At 35.3% G+C, this 18691-nt stretch overlaps 1 protein-coding gene across 2 annotated transcripts in view; it reads left to right on the top strand.

Moving 5' to 3' along the window:
* Window positions 1-18087, top strand: part of usp43a (ubiquitin specific peptidase 43a) — a 379370-nt gene extending 361283 nt beyond the window's left edge. The window contains exons 6-13 of one of the 2 annotated variants that reach the window (XM_042758153.1): window positions 777-885; window positions 4003-4103; window positions 7847-7924; window positions 8075-8204; window positions 10087-10414; window positions 12260-12418; window positions 12995-13156; window positions 13312-18087. In XM_042758153.1, coding sequence (XP_042614087.1) covers window positions 777-885; window positions 4003-4103; window positions 7847-7924; window positions 8075-8204; window positions 10087-10414; window positions 12260-12418; window positions 12995-13156; window positions 13312-14354 — 2110 coding nt within the window. In that variant the 3' untranslated portion in view covers window positions 14355-18087. Of the gene's footprint in view, window positions 1-776; window positions 886-4002; window positions 4104-7846; window positions 7925-8074; window positions 8205-10086; window positions 10415-12259; window positions 12419-12994; window positions 13157-13302 lie in introns of both variants that reach the window. The other variant, XM_042758152.1, reaches the window with a different exon arrangement.
* Window positions 18088-18691: the final 604 nt, after the last annotated feature.

Raw genomic sequence — 18691 nt, 5'->3', positions numbered from 1 at the left:
TTCTGGCTTATAACTGCGCATTTAGTCAGGAAGTGATAGTCTGACCGACATATAAAATTGTTTTATTTTTAAGAAAAAAAATATTTTTGAAGTTTATACCACAATAATAGACTGATGTGAAAATAAATTAAAAAAAATAATAATAATAATAATGGCAAAGCAGTCTGCACCAATGTTTGTGCAGAAAACACTGAAAAAATAGAAAGAGAATTTCCACAGGCTATCTAGTTAACTAAATGCTTACTAAATTTCTCTTTTCCTCAGTTCCACTACAACTCATGCTGCTGTCATTCCCAGAGAAAGAAAGAAACAAATGGTTTTCCAAAACTTTGTTAATGCAATAATGTGATGTTTTCAAGAAAACGTTTTCATTATTTTTTTTAGTGGTGCTAGAATGTCAAGTTCTTGAAATGTTGTCACTTATGTATTGACAAAATATTCCAGGAAGTATATGTTTATTAGGATATAAGTAAAAATTGTTTAATCCGTCCTGGATTTTCACAGACTATAACAGACAGCAGAATCTTGGAAGCATATGACTTAAATAAAAAGAAAACCCTGTGTCCCCTTATTCTCGTAAAGTCTCAGATAGATAGATAGATAGATAGATAGATAGATAGATAGATAGATAGATAGATAGATAGATAGATAGATAGATAGATAGATAGATAGATAGATAGATAGATAGATCTTTGTCTTCGGTTGTTTGACACAGTGAAAAATGAAAGACTAAATCATGCTGTCACTCATTTTGACTTTTTCTTTTTTCTCTCCAGGTTTGGGCCTCCATTCCTGATGAGAGTAGAAAGGACTCTGTCTTGGGCTCATCTGCAACAGAGTGTCTGCAATAAGCTTTACTTACTTAAAAAAAATGCAATCATAAAGGTGAGTGTGAGCTGAACATAAATCACTACTTTCAGGTTTTGATGTTAGCTTTATGTGCTGTGGTTAGAGCTAAGGTAATTATAGGATACCGAATCTCTTTATTATGACAGAAACCTCTCTGCAATTATGACACTGCTCTCCCTGCAAGCTTAAATATGCACATGGGAGAAGTATAATCATAGAGACTAATGAGTTGAACAGGAGATGGAGAGATGAGGTGAAAGAGAGATGGTCATGAGTATAGATTATTTTTCACTTATTAAATACAAACTTGAAGAACTTGATTATTTCCTTGTAAGTTTAAACACGCAGGAATGTCATTTTACGTTGTAAATGTATCCTTTCTCCAAAAGAGAGAGACTAGTTTAACTTTGCTAAGTTAGACAATCATCTTAAGTTAAAATCTAAAATACATTTTAATCACCTTAGTAGAATATGTTAAACTGACTAACAGTTTACATTTATCAAATTAAGTAACGCATTAAATGCCACTTTGAACAGAAAGTCTTTGAAACTGGATGTCACTGTTGTTATTTTTTCTTACAATATTAGGCCTGATAGATTGTATAGGAGCCTTGCGCTGCACAACAAACTAAATGTGTTAGAACGTATTTCAGATAATTAATGAGAGAACGACAACAAGAGATCTTACAATGTCTCCTAACTGGTTCTGTACAACAGTTTGGCCAGTACAGCAGAGAGCAGAGTTGTGTTGTTGTAATGTCTTCAGAGTGTAATAAATTAAAGGACCAATATAAACTCACCTTCTCAAACATAAGACTGCTGCCATTTTCTTCTGTTCATTTGTTCCCATTAAATCTTTAATTTATCACTCAGTACGCTTGAGTACAGCTCCATTTTGCTGTGTTTCTGCTTTAAATTGCATCTTCAGAATCTGATGTTCCTCTCTTCCTCAGTTCCACTATAACTCTGTTGTCATTCCCAGAGAAAGAAAGAAACAAATGCCTTTTCAAGAAACTGTTTTCGTTATTTTCAGTGGTGCTAGAATGTCAAGATCTTGAAATGTTGTCACTTATGTATTGACAAAATTGTCAAGGAAGTATATATGTTTATTAAAATATAATTTAAAATAATGGGGTGAAAAAAATGTGTTTAGCAGGTCCTGGTCTACTGAAAAGAATATATTGACATGCTTTAATGTTCAAAAAACACATTATTTTTCAAATATTGTATATTGTATTGTAGAAACCAGGTTCAGTTGGGGGGCAGTTCTCCTCTGGCCAGACGAAACTAGCATTTCAATTCCAGGCTGCAGCAAATACTTAAACTAATAACAAAACATACTTATAGTAGCTGATTCAGAAGCGCCAGATTCTCATAGCAAAGTCGTCCATAAAATGCGTTGCTGTTCTGTTGTAAGTAATCTTAATGCTTCCTAAATGCATCTACTTTCGGAAGGCCAAATAAATTGCTTTTGCTTTCACCTAGATACACACAGCATCTTCCTGACATGGCTGCTTCAACACTAACTGCGGTTACTGAAACCACGCCTTCTTTCTTTGCGTGAACATTTGGGCGACATTACAAATATTTCCACATAGTGATGTAGAGATGTGGGGGCGTGTTAGAATGAGCTGTTTTAGGGGGGCGTGGACAAGTCTTAACTTTTATAAAGAATATCTCTTTGGATTTGAGACTTTAGTCTTTGCAACTTTAAAGATCTTCTTCATGCACCAAGAGCTTGTAACATTCCAAAGAGAAAGGAAAAATTTTAATTGCATCATATGACCCCTTAGTTAGTTCACCCAAAAATCATAATTCAGTCATTTAATTATTTTCTTGTTGCTCCAAATCCTTTAGACTTTAGTTCATTTTTAAAACACAAATTAAGTTATTCTTAATGAAACCTGAGAGGTTTCTGTCCCTCCATTGAAAGTCCATTCCACCAAAAGTTAATTAAGAGATCATAAAAGTGATATATATGAATCAAGCTGTATAATGTCTTCTGAAAAGGCTTGATCAGGTTATATGACAAACATATTTAATTTACAATCTTATTCACACAGAAACATTGATCAACACATACATAGAGAACATGTTTGAGGACTTCCAGAAAATGTCAGTGTTGAAAAAAGGTTACCAAACTATCAGATTACAGTACATATTACAGTATACAAGAGGAAGTAGCTCAGCTACAATATTACTTTACCTTTTAGAGGTTGTTCAACAAAAATTATTCCAGGAGCGAGACAAGTAATACTCGAGGAAGGGCTCAAGGGGAACATCTAAGGATCTGCCATGCATGCCAGCACAGCAATGAGGAAGCCACTGCTCTCCAAGTAGAATATTGCTACTCATCTAAAGTTTGCCAAAGACCACGTTGGTGAGCCAGAAGACTATTGGAAGAATGTCTTGTGGACAGCCTAAATATAGCCACTGGTTTAAATGAGAAGCATTACATGTGGGAAAAACCAAAACAGTGCATTCGATAATATTACCCTCAATCCAACTGTAAATGTCCAGTTACAGAAAACATTTGATTGGCATTATTGACTACAAGGTAGTCAAACTAGATTCTGAAGGCAAAGTTTCAGTCTTAAATCATCATTATCAGGTGAAGAGCTGATCTATGCATACTACTGTTCAAACGTTTGGGTTAGTGAATTTTTTATTTATTTATTTTTTATATTTTCACAGAAACATTTGTACTGCTTATTATGCCTGTGGAAACTGTGCTCCATTTTTTTCAGGATTCTTTAATATAAAGTGCCATTTTTTTTGTAACAATGTAAAGGACTTTACTATCTGTCACTTTTGATCAATTTAATGCATCCTTGTTGAATAAAAGTATTATATTAAAGGAAAAACTTACTGACCCTAAACTTTTGAATTGTAGCGTAGGTCATATTTATTGAGAAAAGCAGAACATTTTAAGGGTTCACAAACTTTCTAGCACCACTGTTCACACCCTTATGCCATTCCAAACCTGAATGCTGTTATTTCTTTCTATGGGACACAAAATTAGAGTTTTTGGAGAATCTTTATGCAGTTTTGTTTCTCCATAAAATGACTTTTAGTTAAATGAAGCTACAAATGGAGGTTATCAATAAATTGGTGTTACATTTGTGATGAGTAGCTTTATTTTGCCTTCCACAGACTAATGAACTGTTTAGGATGCGTGTGGTGGGTGGGTCAGCTTCCTGCAGTTACCTGTCTCCCCACGACAGCAGACCTCTCTGTCACCCGACCGTGGACAGGTGAGCCCACGTAACCCAGCCGAAAAAACAAAACACTTAATATAGACTACTGTTCGAAGGTCTGGGGCGGTACAGTTTCTTAATGTTTTTGAAAGATTCTCTCTAAGGTTGCACTTATGTGATATTGTGAAATGTTACAATTTAGAATAAATGTTTTGTATTTTAATATATTTCAAAATGCAATTTATTCCTGTGGTGGCAAAGCTGAATTTTCAGTATCATTACTCCAGTCTTCAGTGTCACACAGTGTCCTTCAGAAATCATTCTAATATTTTGATTTGTTTGTAGGGTAAGATTTATTTTTATTATCATTATTGAAGTCTTTTGTGCTGCTCAATATTTTTGTGGAAATCATGATACATTTTTGTCAGGATTCTTTAATGAATAGATGGTTCGAAAGAACAGCGTGTATTTAAAATAGCTTTTTTCTTTGTTTTTGTTTTTTTTACATTGCTATATCAATTAATTCCATCCTTGCTAAATGAAATTATTAATCTCTTAAAAAAACAATCATACTGACCCCAAACTTTTGAACTGTAGTGTATGTCTAGAAATACCTTGCTACAAAATGTTTTCTTTACACCCTGAATGCTCATCAGTGCCGCTGAAGTTAATATCTCCAGCTGCTTTAAACTTTTTAATTGGTCTCCAAACACCCACATCACAGTATTTTAACCTAGTTTGCACTAATTGTATCCTCTCCTCTGCATCATGTTTGTGAGGCTCTAGAGAGACAAACCCAACAAGCCAAACCATGAAGAGCTCATCCTCTCAGTGCTGTAGGTGTATCACACACAGTCTCAAAGCCAATGATCCATTTCTCAATTTAAAGAGCTTAAAACTCAGTTCCACAGTCGTGACGGCAGCCTCGTGCGCTTCTGTGCCTGCTATTCTGGGCTGTTTTCCTCCCTCTGAAGTCAATATAACAGAATTATGGAGGTTTTATTTGTGAATGTGTTCGATTTTAAAGTTCGTATTTAAATTAGAGTACAGAAGAATAGAATTGATATTTAGAGCAGAATATGTATGAAAACACAAACTAAGGAGTTTGAAAGGTGCGTGTGTGTGTGTGTGCAATGTGACCGGAATAGATGAGATGACACAAATATAAGAAGTTTGTTTTTAACATCTGAATTATTTTAGTATTTTTGGAGGAGTATAAAGTCACAAATGTCAGAGTGATACAGCTGTCCTGAAATCATAATGAAGATAAATGTAATTAAAAGACATTTTTGGAAAGAAAACCTAAAATAATTTGTATATAATAATTTCTTACGGAAAATAAGTTTCTTATAAAAAAAAAAAAAAATCAATGCTTATTAATATTTCTATTAAAAAACTTTTTTTTTTTTTCTCTGCTAAATGAAATTCATGAGGTGTGACCATAAAAGTCCTGGTGCAACCAACACAAATAAACAACAAACCCATGGAGATTTATAATATCTGATATATTGCACAGCTAATAACAAGGCAAGGTTAGTTTCTGTTTTGTTTTAATATGCCATGTGGTGAAGATCAATTCAGCAAAATCAGCATATTTGAATATGTAATAATGTTTCATGATATTTGCGATAATTTGTGATATTTTACAGTACTTTTGTTGCATACTCCTCATTTGGTCATATTTTTCTTGAAATTGTAAATGTCAAGTGCTATGGTATATGTGAAGTTATTAAACTTAATTTTGGGAGGAGTACACTAATCTAATCTTCTAGTTAATACCAAGGTATAAATCTTACCTCTTCCCATTGTTAGTTCTTTTTTGCATCCCTCCTCCTCCTCCTTTTTTTGTACAATTTTGCCTGTTATGGGGGCAATCGGAGCTTGAGTAAAATATTCTCTCTGAGCCCCTCTATAGCAGAGAGCAAGCCAAATCTTACGCTAAGATTATATGGGCACACAAACTCGTGAAATATAATTACCATGGTATTACCATCTGATAGCATCACTATACCAGGCTACTAGTGCTGTACTTTTTGTTTGGCGTAGATTTGAGAAATGTGAATGTTGCATAGTATCTGATCATCTTTTCTTACCAGCACGTCCTTTTTGCACTCTCATCCATGCCTGTCACTGTATAAATAGGTTGTTTATTTGTAATTATGATGTTCAGATGATAGCAGAGACATTCCATTTCTCATGTGGTTTACCTGCTGTTCTCTGACACAAGCTGCTGCTCTTGTGTGCTGAAAGCCAGCAGTTTAACTATGCAAGTAATCAAGTTTGTCAGCCATTGCTGAAGATGTATTCATTCATCTAGAGGTTTCACAAGTTATCATGGTTATCATCAAATAGATTGTTCATACAAACCCAAGTTCAGAGAATGGAGAAAAAGCATGCAAAGTTTTAGGGTAATTCCATAGACAAAGTTGTGTGTGTGTGTGTGTGTGTGTGTGTGTGTGTGTGTGTGTGTGTGTGTGTGTGTGTGTGTGTGTGTGTGTTTTAGCTCCCCAATTACCGGTTGAGATGAGGTAAATTGTTCAGTGTAAGACAAGATAAGAAAACCCACTGCGTATGTGTGTCAGAGCTTTCTTCTCAATAGACCAGAGTTGATGAATTTAAGTGATTTCCCCTCACGTCTCTGAATTATTGTTCCCTGCTTTTAAATCCTCTCAGAAACAATTACAATTAACGCAGACGGACTGCGTGTCAGAACTAATCTGACTTTAGATCAGCTCTCAGAAAAACTTTGTTTGCAGAAATGCACAGAGTGAACAGTGAGGACCGAGGCAGTGAACGCTTGTGTTTTTCCTCTGTCTTGTGCTTTAGCCAGGTCTTTGGGGGGAAGTCGTGGCCTAATGGTTAGAGAGTCGGACTTGCAATCCAAGGGTTGTGAGTTCGAGTCTCGGGCCGGCAGGAATTGTAGGTGGGGGGAGTGAATGTACAGCGCTCTCTCCACCCTCAATACCACGACTAAATAGCCCTTGAGCAAGGCACAGAACCCCCAACTGCTCCCGGGCGCCGCAGCATAAATGGCTGCCCACTGCTCCGGGTGTGTGTTCACGGTGTGTGTGTGTTCACTGCTGTGTGTGTGCACTTTGGATGGGTTAAAAGCAGAGCACCAATTCCGAGTATGGGTTACCATACTTGGCTGTGTGTCACGTCACACTTTTATTGTCATTTGTGTGACTAGGCCATATTTGAGTGATTTATTTTTCAGTCTGAGGACCTGTGATGATTGTGAGACCTATAAAATGAATCCTACTGGTAATTAACATGAATAATAAAAAGCTATTTTTAGAATAGGAATTTTAAAGGTTAAATTAACTGGCCATTGTTGTCTTTTTTTTTTGCCTTTTCTCTCTCCCTCTATGTTTTCCTCATACTTTTGTCTTGTTTTGCAATGATAAAATGTGAAAGTACATTTTCTAGAGAACAAAATTACATTAGATCCGTATCACAGCGATAAGACATAATAATTATAGTTGCGTCTGTTCATGACCCAGTTGCATGTCATACCTCCTGTCTAGGTTGTTTCCTTATCCTCATCCTTTCCTTATTTCCGTATAATCTTACTGACCCCAAACTTTTGTAAGGTAGTGTAAATCCAGTTTGAAAAAAAAATTAAATAATAAAAAAATAGAACATAGAACAAAAATAGAACAGAATGCCAGTGTCAGTGTGCCAAATTATGTACTGACATAGACTGAATTGACAATGAATTCACACAACACTGATTATAGTCTGCCCCCTAGCGTCTGAATATCAAAACTCACAATTTAAATATGAACTTTCTCTTGCAGGGCCCTGAAATTATGCGGTCCTGGTGGTCCTCTGCATGTGAAGCTTGTGATTGAATGGGAGAACAGAATCAAAGAGTGGTAAGATACATGCTGCTTCATAAAATGGTCTTATTTAGAGGCAGACACATTCATTTAATTTAAAACCACCGTACATGTCAAATTCCCAGAATTAGTAAGAATCTTCTAATTTGAAAGTCATAAGTCCTGTGTGATTCATATCTGTTTCAGTCTCTTTGGTAACATTCAAGAGGAAGTTATTGAGGATGCGGAGAGTGTGAAGATCCAGCAGCAGAATCATGTACAGCAGCACAGCTGCACGCTGGATGAGTGTTTTCAGCTCTACACAAAAGAGGAGCAGGTACTCTCTCCTCCAATCATACACTCTGTTTATTTCTTTCTTTTGTATTTTTTATTCTTTTGAGTCACTGAAACACAATATATCTGTACGTATATATGTATGTATGTATGTATATATGCTCATGAAGGCTCAATTTATTTAATCTAAAGTAATAACAGTAATATTAAAATTACAATTAAAACAATTTCTATTTGAATACATTCTCAAATATAATTTACTTTTTTGATGGTGATGCTGAATTTTCAGCTATTACTCTAGTCTAGTGTCACATGATTTTTCCTAAATCATAGTAAAATTTCTTATTATTAGCAATGTTAAAAACAGTGATACTTTTTTCAGGATTATTTTGAACAAAATATATATATAAAAAAAGAACAGCATTTATTTGAATTAGAAATTAATAGTTTGTAACAATGTAATTGTGTTTACTAGTCACTGATGACTCTAAAATAACCTTTAGGTTCCACATCAAAAGCAGAATGTAGAGTTAGAAAGACAAGAGGAGGACTTAATAAAGAATTTTCAACCAGGGCTGAAAAATGTCACAGAAAATGAGTTCCTCTTTTTTTATTTGTTACCTAACATTTGATATATTTCATAATGTTCTATTCTAGGATCTGTCTGGTTATGAGTTTAGTTCCTCTGCAGACACTGAAGTGGCCTGTTGCTCTCATCTCTGCTTGTTGTCTCAGAGGCGAATGTTTAAGAATGTGAAGTGGGTTTTGATGAAAAGCAAAACTAAAATCAGCTCTAAAAACATGGAATGAACATGAAGAAATTAAAAATACTTGAAACTGATTACGCTGAAATCTCTTGTGATTTAGAGAGCTCTACAATCTAACATAAGAGCCATCCAATTATATAAATCTGTATTCTAGCAGAGCATTTATGTTGTTAGGTTCTTTAGCATCAGAATCAATTATGTTGTTAGGATGTTTGGAGCTTTTGATTTAATTTTATGCAGCAGTCATAATTGTTCAGATTGAGAATTTATTTCAATTAATTGATTCTGTTGAAGTATTTCACATAAATGGACAACATGCTGTGTTTTTGTATGCATGGAAAAGAAAAGCACTCTTATAGATCAAAATGCACCAAAGAATAACTTCTAGTGGGCAAATGTTGAATAAAAACGTTTATTTTGACACTAGTGGGAAATAGTGCAGTACTCTGTATGTTACACATTTTGATCGCCATTCCATATTCAAGATTATTCTTGCCGATTTAAAAACCCATTTGCGGAACAAATGGAGCTGGTCTCCCACCTACCGTCTTTGTCTCTGACATTCCACATTCTCTCACTTTCTTTGAAAGCTCACTCTGAATTCATTTTCTCTGTATACTGGCTGTTTTTGACAAGTACCACTTGATAAATCTTGCCCATGAACCCCTGAGAGTTGCCTCATTATGATTGGCTCCACAAATTATTATCGATCCTCTAACAGTGTCATGTCATTACTGAGGAAACACTTCTACCAGGACTCCAGTTATGGAAAAAAAAGGCTTTTAACATGGTGTGCAGTGCATGTGAGATATGGCTGTCCAGCAGGAATTAAATCATTTATTTTTCTGTACTAAATATTTTGAAGATATAGATAACATTTTACTGATGTTGTTGTCCTTTCCTCTCTGCATGTTCACTGCAATTTAGTTTGTCGCAGCAGTGGATTCCAGAGATATAGATGTTTTACTGTACCACACTGAGACAAACAGGTTCAGATAATGACATGGGTTTGTTGAAATGCAGGTTTCTCCATGGTCAACTAAACCAAGAAAGAATATGCTATTCATATGCCTGTAATTTTGAATCTTACATAGGGAGTAGCTGTCTAACTACATTGACTGACTACGTGTTCCGAAATGTTTTTATTTCCCCTTGCAGCTGGAACCAGACGATGCATGGAAGTGTCCTCACTGTAAGCAGATGCAGCAGGGGATGGTGAAGATGAGCTTATGGACCCTGCCTGACATCCTCATCCTACACCTCAAGCGTTTTCGGCAGGTGGGCAAACGTCGAAACAAGCTCTCCACCCTCATTCGCTTTCCTATAAATGGTCTGGATATGACACCCCATGTAGTGAAACGCAGTCAGAGCATGAAGAATCTGGCCCCGTGGCCTTCAACTTGGAAACATGGAGATACTGACTTCCTTTACGACCTGTATGCAGTCTGCAACCACCACGGAGGCATGCATGGAGGCCATTACACAGGTGAGCGTAAGAAGCAGGAGGTTGTTTGTCCGTCTTAAAAACATTTTTCTATTTTTCTTTATATAATTTTCTAATCTAGAAAATATTTATATTATTACTAATTATTTTTATGTTTTTCTTTATAACAATAAAGACACTCTCTCTAGTTTATTTGTAAAGTAAATGTCCAGTAGTTTAAATGCATGCATTATAGGTGAATTCATATGTATTGTGTTTAATATTCTGTAGTGAAAATTATATATATATATATATATTTTTTTTTTTTTTTTTTTTTTGGGGGGGGGGGGGGGTGTGTATTTAAATGAAATGCAAAAAACAACTCATAGTAAATCATATAATAAAGTGTGCAGGAAATAAGAAATGCAAATAATCACTGTTATAGCTTACAAATCATATTTTAAAGCAACATTACATTCACACTGCCTTTGGAAATGTAAAATACACCAAAGCAGAGAACAACACTATCATCAATAACAGCCAGTGCCATATCAGAAAAAAAAGGCACATCCCGACTATCAACTGTCTATCAACTGAGGACAATGTAAACTACTCTACCATATTAAACATTATCTAATATCAAATATAAAGTCAAATGTAAGTTTCTACACGTCTCTGTATAAAAAGCTCAGTGTCACCACCTCTAGTTGGAACCTTCACCTTTTCAATTCCACAGAACCGGAATCACCATTACGATTGAACTTATTAAAACAAAGCGCTACTGGATAATTCATGTCCTTTCGCATAAGTGAATTTTTGTGTTTACTAAAATATTGTTTGAGTTGTCTAGATGTTTTACCAACATACCCCAAACCCCAAAGACAATGGTCCATAAAAATAACGTGTTGAAACACGGTAATAATGCTAGAAATATGAATTAAAAAATGCTTAATTGCATTAATAAGTTGTGCCCAGTTATTTATTTGACATTTGTAATTCATATCGGAAATAAGACTGAGTATGGTCTGGTTACTAGCAGGATCCACGACTGTGGATAACCATGTTGGGAAAAACATCTCCACCTTCTCCATAAAATCACAGTCTCTCAGGAATTTTGGTCATTAAACCTGCAAATAAAGGTGGAGCAATTATAGTACAGCATTGTAAGAAATACAATATAAACAAGTCATTTTGTCACAGAGGTCTATGCTAATCTTTGATCCTGCACTTACTTTTCAAAGTGAGATATTGTCATGTCTAAATAATGCAAAAGAACAGGGTTGGACATCACAGAAAGAGTTTGAGTTCCTTTGTTGCTGACACCCAATTAGACCTGTGTTTTGCACCTCACAAAAAAAATTCTAAGAGATTTGCAGATCCCCCTGATCCCCCTGGTCCCGGTTCTCTTTTGTCTCCTTTGTCAATATTTTTGTGCATGAATAAAAAGGGAGAAAATATAAAAATAAAAAGAACAGCATTTGTTTAAAATAGAAATCTTTTGTAATGATATACACCACCGTTCAAAAGTTTGGGGTCAGTAATTTTTTTTTTTTTACTTTTTTGAAATTAATTAATTAATTAATACTTTAAATTAAATAGAAATTAATACCTTTATTCAGCAAGGATGTGTTAAATTGATAAAAAATGATAGTAACGAATTATATTGTTAGAAAATATTTTTTATTTTCTTCTATAAATAATTGTTGGAAAAGATTTCTATTTTTTAAGATTTGTACCCTGAATAGCAGAACGGCAGTTTTATTTATATATATATATATATATATAATATATATATATATATATATATATATATATATATATATATATATATATATACACACACATACATACATACATACATACATACACCATTCCAGCAGATTACAGCATATGTCTTTTGTAAAACAGCCTACTGTAGGAACTCAGTGGATGGCCACTGGTACAGTTATGATGACAGCAGTGTGGAGATTGTGCCAGAGGAGGAACTGTGCACACGGGGGGCGTATATCCTCTTCTATCAGAGAAAAAATGTCATCCCACCCTGGTCCGCCAACAGCTCGGTCAGAGGTGAGTAAATGAGCCTTTGTGGCCACATTTCAGATGGAGGCTGACCGACCTGACCTGAGTGTAGGTCCAGATTTTCTGACTGTTGTACAAGGCATTAAGTTGGTTTGAGAAAGCCAATTTACTAAAATGCTTTTAAAACTTATTATTATTATTAATATTCTGAGACTAAAATTATCAACTCTAACTCCTCCTAGAGCTTTAACTCCACAGACTCGACAAACTTTTTTATCTAGTTTTATCTTACAAGCTCAATCGACAGTATTTGCAGTATGATAATTGGCCCAAAAAATTCATTTCCACTTGTCGCATTCTCTATAAACATGATTTTGAAAAGACTTCTGCAGTACTTATGCAGTAATCATGAACGACTGAAGCTTGAGTTCATTTTGACTGGTGGCTAAGATGCCACTGCATATTCAATGCATGACTTGGTCGTCATGGAAACGCTCATACAGAACATGTGCGGGTGAGGAATTTTATTTATTAAAAATGAAGGGTCAGTGAGAGAGCACATGATGCTTTACGCCTAGGAGAAAAATGGACCAGCCACTGAACAGTCTTTGTCTCATTGTGCAGGTTCCACCAGCTCCTCCATGTCAGATCACTGGCTTATCCGTTTGAATGGTGACAGCAAAAGAGGAAGTATGGTATCACGGTTTTCCACAACATGCCCTTCTTCCATCCCAGACTCCCCAGAGTCTCCCGTCTTTCAAAATGAGCCCTCAGTGGAAGAGAGAGGTGAGTTTACAAAGCAAGTTTGTTGTAAATAAGAAATGTAAAGACTAAAAGGATGCACCTTGACAGAGATTTCATCATAGTTCTTCACTTGTTCTGTTGTGGGAAAGTGTTTTCCACCATGTGGTAAATGTTGTATTAAATGTCAGTGTCTTTAGGTGGGTTCGAAAGCAGACCTTTCGTGCGGGGAATCCAAGGGCGTAGTGTAAGCATGAAAAGTCCCACCAAGACCAGGGTGCTCCCACTGCGATGGTCCTTTGGAAACAAAGACCGCCACAAACCTGCCCAGCAAGATCCTGGCCAGGCTCCTGCAGAGCTGGTGGAGTATTTAGAATCTGGCAGAAGGCCAAGATGCACCAAAGACCCTATTGTTGCCCTAATGACTCGACCTTCAGATAAAGTAAGCAGTAAAGACAATGATACGAAAAAATCCACAGCCAAATCTTCAAGCCACAGCAGCCTCGGACCTCTAGAGTATCTCAAAATACCGCAGGGTCAAGAAAGAAGTAGCTCAGAGAAAGCAATGGGTCAACAACCAAGCAGCAGCAGTAGACCAAGAGAAGATGGAACTTTGACCAGATGGAGCAGCAGGAAATCAAAACAGGAACGATCACAGTCCAGAAAAAGCTCAGGCACAGGGATCCAATCAAATTCCAATGGTCCAAGTGGGTGGGAAACAACAAAGAGGGATGATCCAAGCAAGGAGCAAGACCAACTAGAGGAGAAACAGAGAAAGGGACAGGAGACAAAACGTCCCGATAGTGTCTTTGCTTTTCTTAAAGGCGGTTTCATGAAGAAAGACTCGCTTCGGAGGTCTCGAGACAGTGAATCTGTGAAAAGGGGTGATGCAGAGGTGAAGAGCCCATCTGGAGATACTCTCTCCAATGGGACACACAATAGAACTTCAGAAGGTAAAGCTAATAGCACAAACCAAGTTCGTAGCAGACTCAGTGGCGAATTAGCAAATGGCAAGGTGAGTTGTGGGTCATCAGACATCAAACGCTCACAAAGTTCTTCCAATATCCAAAGCAAGGCAGATCTAGGCTTAAGAAGAACAGCATCTTTACACAGGAATGGCACATCGGCAGCCCAGGCGCAGAGCGTTCCTATTGACAGGAGCTCTCAGAACACCCTGCAACGCACACGCTACAGCACAAACTCACTGGGCAGAAAGAAGGCAGTGCCTGAATCAAGCTTCTAAGGCTTACTTCACTACACCCAAATCACAACAGTGTAGCAAATATCTAAAAGCCCATGTAAGACCTATGGTAAGAAAGATAGGTTTGAAATGATGGCAGAACACTATGAAGTTGCACATACATTTGGAACTAGTGGATGATATATTTGTTCACTTTTTTTCTGCTTATATGAAGTGCCTGTGAACCAGAGCTATTTTTTTAGATTGTCAGATTGTGGTTTTGGCACTAGAAGTACATGGCCTCTGCACCATCATTTCGAATTGAAAAATGATTTGCCTCAGATTTGATTTTTATGTGTCACTAAATAGATTTATCACCTGTAATACATGAAGGGAATAGCTATATATATCTTTTTAGTTTCATCTTTTATGATTCTGTAGATTGTACTGACTGGCTGCTAACCTCCCATGAGTTTTCATGACATTTAACAAAGATGTCATTTCTTGCACTTTCAGTGAATTTATTGCACCACTGTCTGACTTTAATGTGCTCTCAGACCAAAACATAAAGCTTATTAATTTTTCCTCGTTTTGCAGTATGCATGTCATTTACAAATCTGTATTATAAAATTACTTTTAAAAAGTATGAAATCAAACTGAATCTAAAATGTGTGCTTTAGGTGAGATATATTTCTATGGATGGCATGTTTACAACACAATGTATTAGAACACCTTAGTAAAACAGTGCCACTTCTGAAAAGCACTGTCACCAGTGGTTTAATCTATAACGTAACCACCTAATCCTAGTTTGAATGCAGTAACAAGAACCTGTTTAACTTAAAGCATAGTACACCAAAAATGAAAATTGTCATTGTTTATTTACCATCATGTTGTTCCAGACATGTCTAACTTTCTTTTTTTTTTTTTTTTTTTTCATCAATATACCACAAAAGGAGATGTTAAGCAGGATGCTCATGCTGCTCTTTCCAATTCAAAGAAAGTGAATGCTAACCAGAAAGCTCAAAAATGACACCATTAACCCCTACTGTGTCTTGTTTGATACACATATTTCAGTTAGGGCCTCTAAATGATCAACAAATCAAAACATTACTATAATCCTGTTCTATGTGTTTAACACAGTCTTCCATGTCTTCTGCCCTCTGATTTATAGTATATGTTTTTTTTTTTTTTAGAAAGAACAAGGCCTTGTAGTATAATTGTAAAAATGTCCACCTTCAGGTTGTGGTAAATGTCTTTTTGCCATGAAATTTTGATTCTTATAAATGTAAGTAAATGTAAGAAAAACTTTTGTAGGAATATTAATATTTTAAGATTTTCTGGACTGAAGAATGTAGACGAACACAAAATTATTAGTGAATAATGATTGACTTACATTTCAGCCATTTTTCTTACACAAAGTTAGCATATGGCTTCAGAACACTTGAAATTTATCAGACATGTACTACTTTTAGTGTGCTGTTTGATATATTTAGAGCTTGACACCCACTAATCATCATCGACTTTTATTGTATGAACAAGAAGAGCAGTGTGAATATTCTGCTGAACATCGCCATAAGGGTTCCAAAAAAAAAAAAAAAAAAAAAGTTTGAAACAACAATTCATTTATTCGTTTTTGGGGAAAGATTCCTTTAATCCAGCTCATCTGAAAATGTTTGACATGTTCAAATAACGTGGAGATCTAGCAATACCAATGACTGCAGAATAAAGAAAAGTGACCTTAGAATACAAATCCATGACACCGATTGCGTTTGGCTCTAATTGCTTGTAACAACAGTCAGAATATGTCAAATTGTCTCCTTCCTATTTGGACCATTATTCTGATGAATAAAACAAGACAAACAGTCATTCTTATGTATCCCTCTCCAGAAGCATTTAAACAGTCTGAATGCAGCTCATTAAAAACTACTGCTACATACACACTGCAAAGCTAATTCTTTTGAAACTATAACATTTTAGCATGCATTACACATTATGAAAGACTAAATTACTTATTTTTTCTCAATGCGATTGTGAGTGAATTAAAACTCAAATATCAAACTGAATCAAACTCACACATTTGTGTTTTAAATTAATCTAACACGGTATAAACCAAACAGTAAGTGTCCTATTGATTATTGCACATGATATGGAATATTCTCAAGCTCCTCAAATGTAAAGTACTATTTTTTTCCTCTTTGCAATCTATCTGAATTTCTTCAAACATAGACTCGTTAGAAAAACATGCCTCTACCTCCATTTTTGCAAAACTCCAAAAACATAATATTCAAAGCAGTTTCCAACTGAAATGAACACTAGTGGTGTTAAAACACTAACAACCTTTATTATTTTTACATACATTATGATTACAGGAGCAGATTATTAATAAATTATATAAATTATTTATTAATAAAGACTTATTTTTGTGTAGTTCCTTGCAAAATATTAAGGTATGACCTCAGAAGGCTTTTACCATAGTGCATGATTTGTAAATTAATACATAGCGTTTACATCACATGACCAGCTCCATATATTACACTCCATCTGATATACTGTAGTAAACTTGCTCTGTAACTCACCTGGTACAACACTGCAAATGTGATGCAGAGCACTTGCACAGGAGCACTGCTGAAACACAAGTCACAATTACAGAGCTCGAAGACTTGTAAATGCAAGCTAAAATGACATGCCAAATGCATCTTTATGTCATGATTTTAACTATTTATTGTGGGTGGTATTCTGTGTCAAGCGTGAGCATTCACATGTAGTGCCACAGACATTTAATTTATGAACTATGATTTGATGATTACAACAACCGATGTAATGAGATGCTGCCAGATTCACATCCACCTGTTTCAGGGAGGATTAAACATTAATGCCACCCACTGGAAAGTGCAGTGCTTCTTGCATGCTTGAGTGCAAGAAGCAACATAATATAACCTGGCCAAAATGTTGGAACAGCCATGTTTTCCCAGTGAACCTGGGTACTGTATGCAGTAAAGTTTGAATTGCACTGTAGAATTAGGTTTAATAATTGTGGAAAATTTACAGATATGCTGTTTCTATATCACACAATTTATATTAGTTTTTGTTGAATTGAATAAGCAAAGATATGAAAAAGTTTTGTGTCAGTGCTCAAACAATTTCTGTCTAGATATTCAAAACAAAAGACATCACTGTCAAAAGAAAAAAAAAGTGTTTATTGCATTTATTACTATTATGAAATCTGTGTACGAAACCCGCTAAAGGATTGTGTCTTCTTCTGTCAGCATCTAATCATCCCTGTTATTCTGTTGAGTATGTCAAAGGGGTAATGCAAAAAGCAGCAATTACACAGCATGTAACAGAATTTGTGTAGACACAAAGGTCTGCTCCACAAGGGCATTTCTTTTTTCCACTCCCATGCTTCCAAAATAATCCAAATTTTCACTATGCTTGAAATAATGATCACTTGTACTGACAAGACAATGAATGAAGGATATTACCCTGAAATCTTCTCTTTTTTATTTGGTTTTTGAGATGTTTTATATGCAACTTTGTATAAACATTTTGTAATGTCTTTGTGTGTATGTATAAAAATTTTATAAAAAAAATCAATGGATAATATATCTGGGAACAGTATATATGTAGGGGATAGATTATGTACAATTCAAATTATCATTGGATTATTGCACAAGGCTACTGTTATGTTCTGCTATCAAGATGACTATATGCAGGTTTGTGTGGACCTATGTCTACAATTACAATAAACTGATATATTTTTGTATCATTTTTGAAATTAAAAAGACATTGGCATTCACATCACGTTTCTTAATTTATATATATAAAAAACACTAGTTTAGTATTTGTCTTGGTTGACATCTAAAAGTGTGTATTTATTTCCATACTGAATGACACTAAAGCTCTTTGCAGCACTTTGACAGTGAAACTCTCGTTCTGCACTGGCTACAATAGCTGCAGTTCCTCAGGGAGTCTTCACAGTGCATGCAAAAAGCAGCATGATCCATTCCTCATCAGCATGCACTACCCTATAGTCTCGATCCTCAGTTTGAAGACTTTGGTGTCAATGTTTCAGTACTTCTGCTGTCAAGTAGAAATCTAAATTCTAGTATTTTTTCTGTGTTTATTCACAGAGGCTTGATTTACTTCATTTTAAATGCAAATTCTTTCAAAGAAACATATTATGCACTATAGAATGTTATAATTCTGTCACAATTGTTTTAATATTACAAGGAGTGCAAGGACAAACTCACCATAATCACAGAAAGTGATGCTTGATTTGTCTGCCCATAAGAGAATTGTAATTATCTCTGGGATGTTTGGGACCTCTAAAAACTGTCTGCAAAAAAAAAAAATATATATATATATATATATATATATATATATATATATATATATATATA

The sequence above is a fragment of the Cyprinus carpio genome, chromosome A6 (genome assembly GCF_018340385.1).
Source record: "Cyprinus carpio isolate SPL01 chromosome A6, ASM1834038v1, whole genome shotgun sequence".
In the NCBI taxonomy this organism is placed as follows: domain Eukaryota; kingdom Metazoa; phylum Chordata; class Actinopteri; order Cypriniformes; family Cyprinidae; genus Cyprinus; species Cyprinus carpio.
The sequence above is the reverse complement of the archived record's forward strand: the minus strand, read 5'-3'. Positions and strand labels throughout refer to the sequence as shown.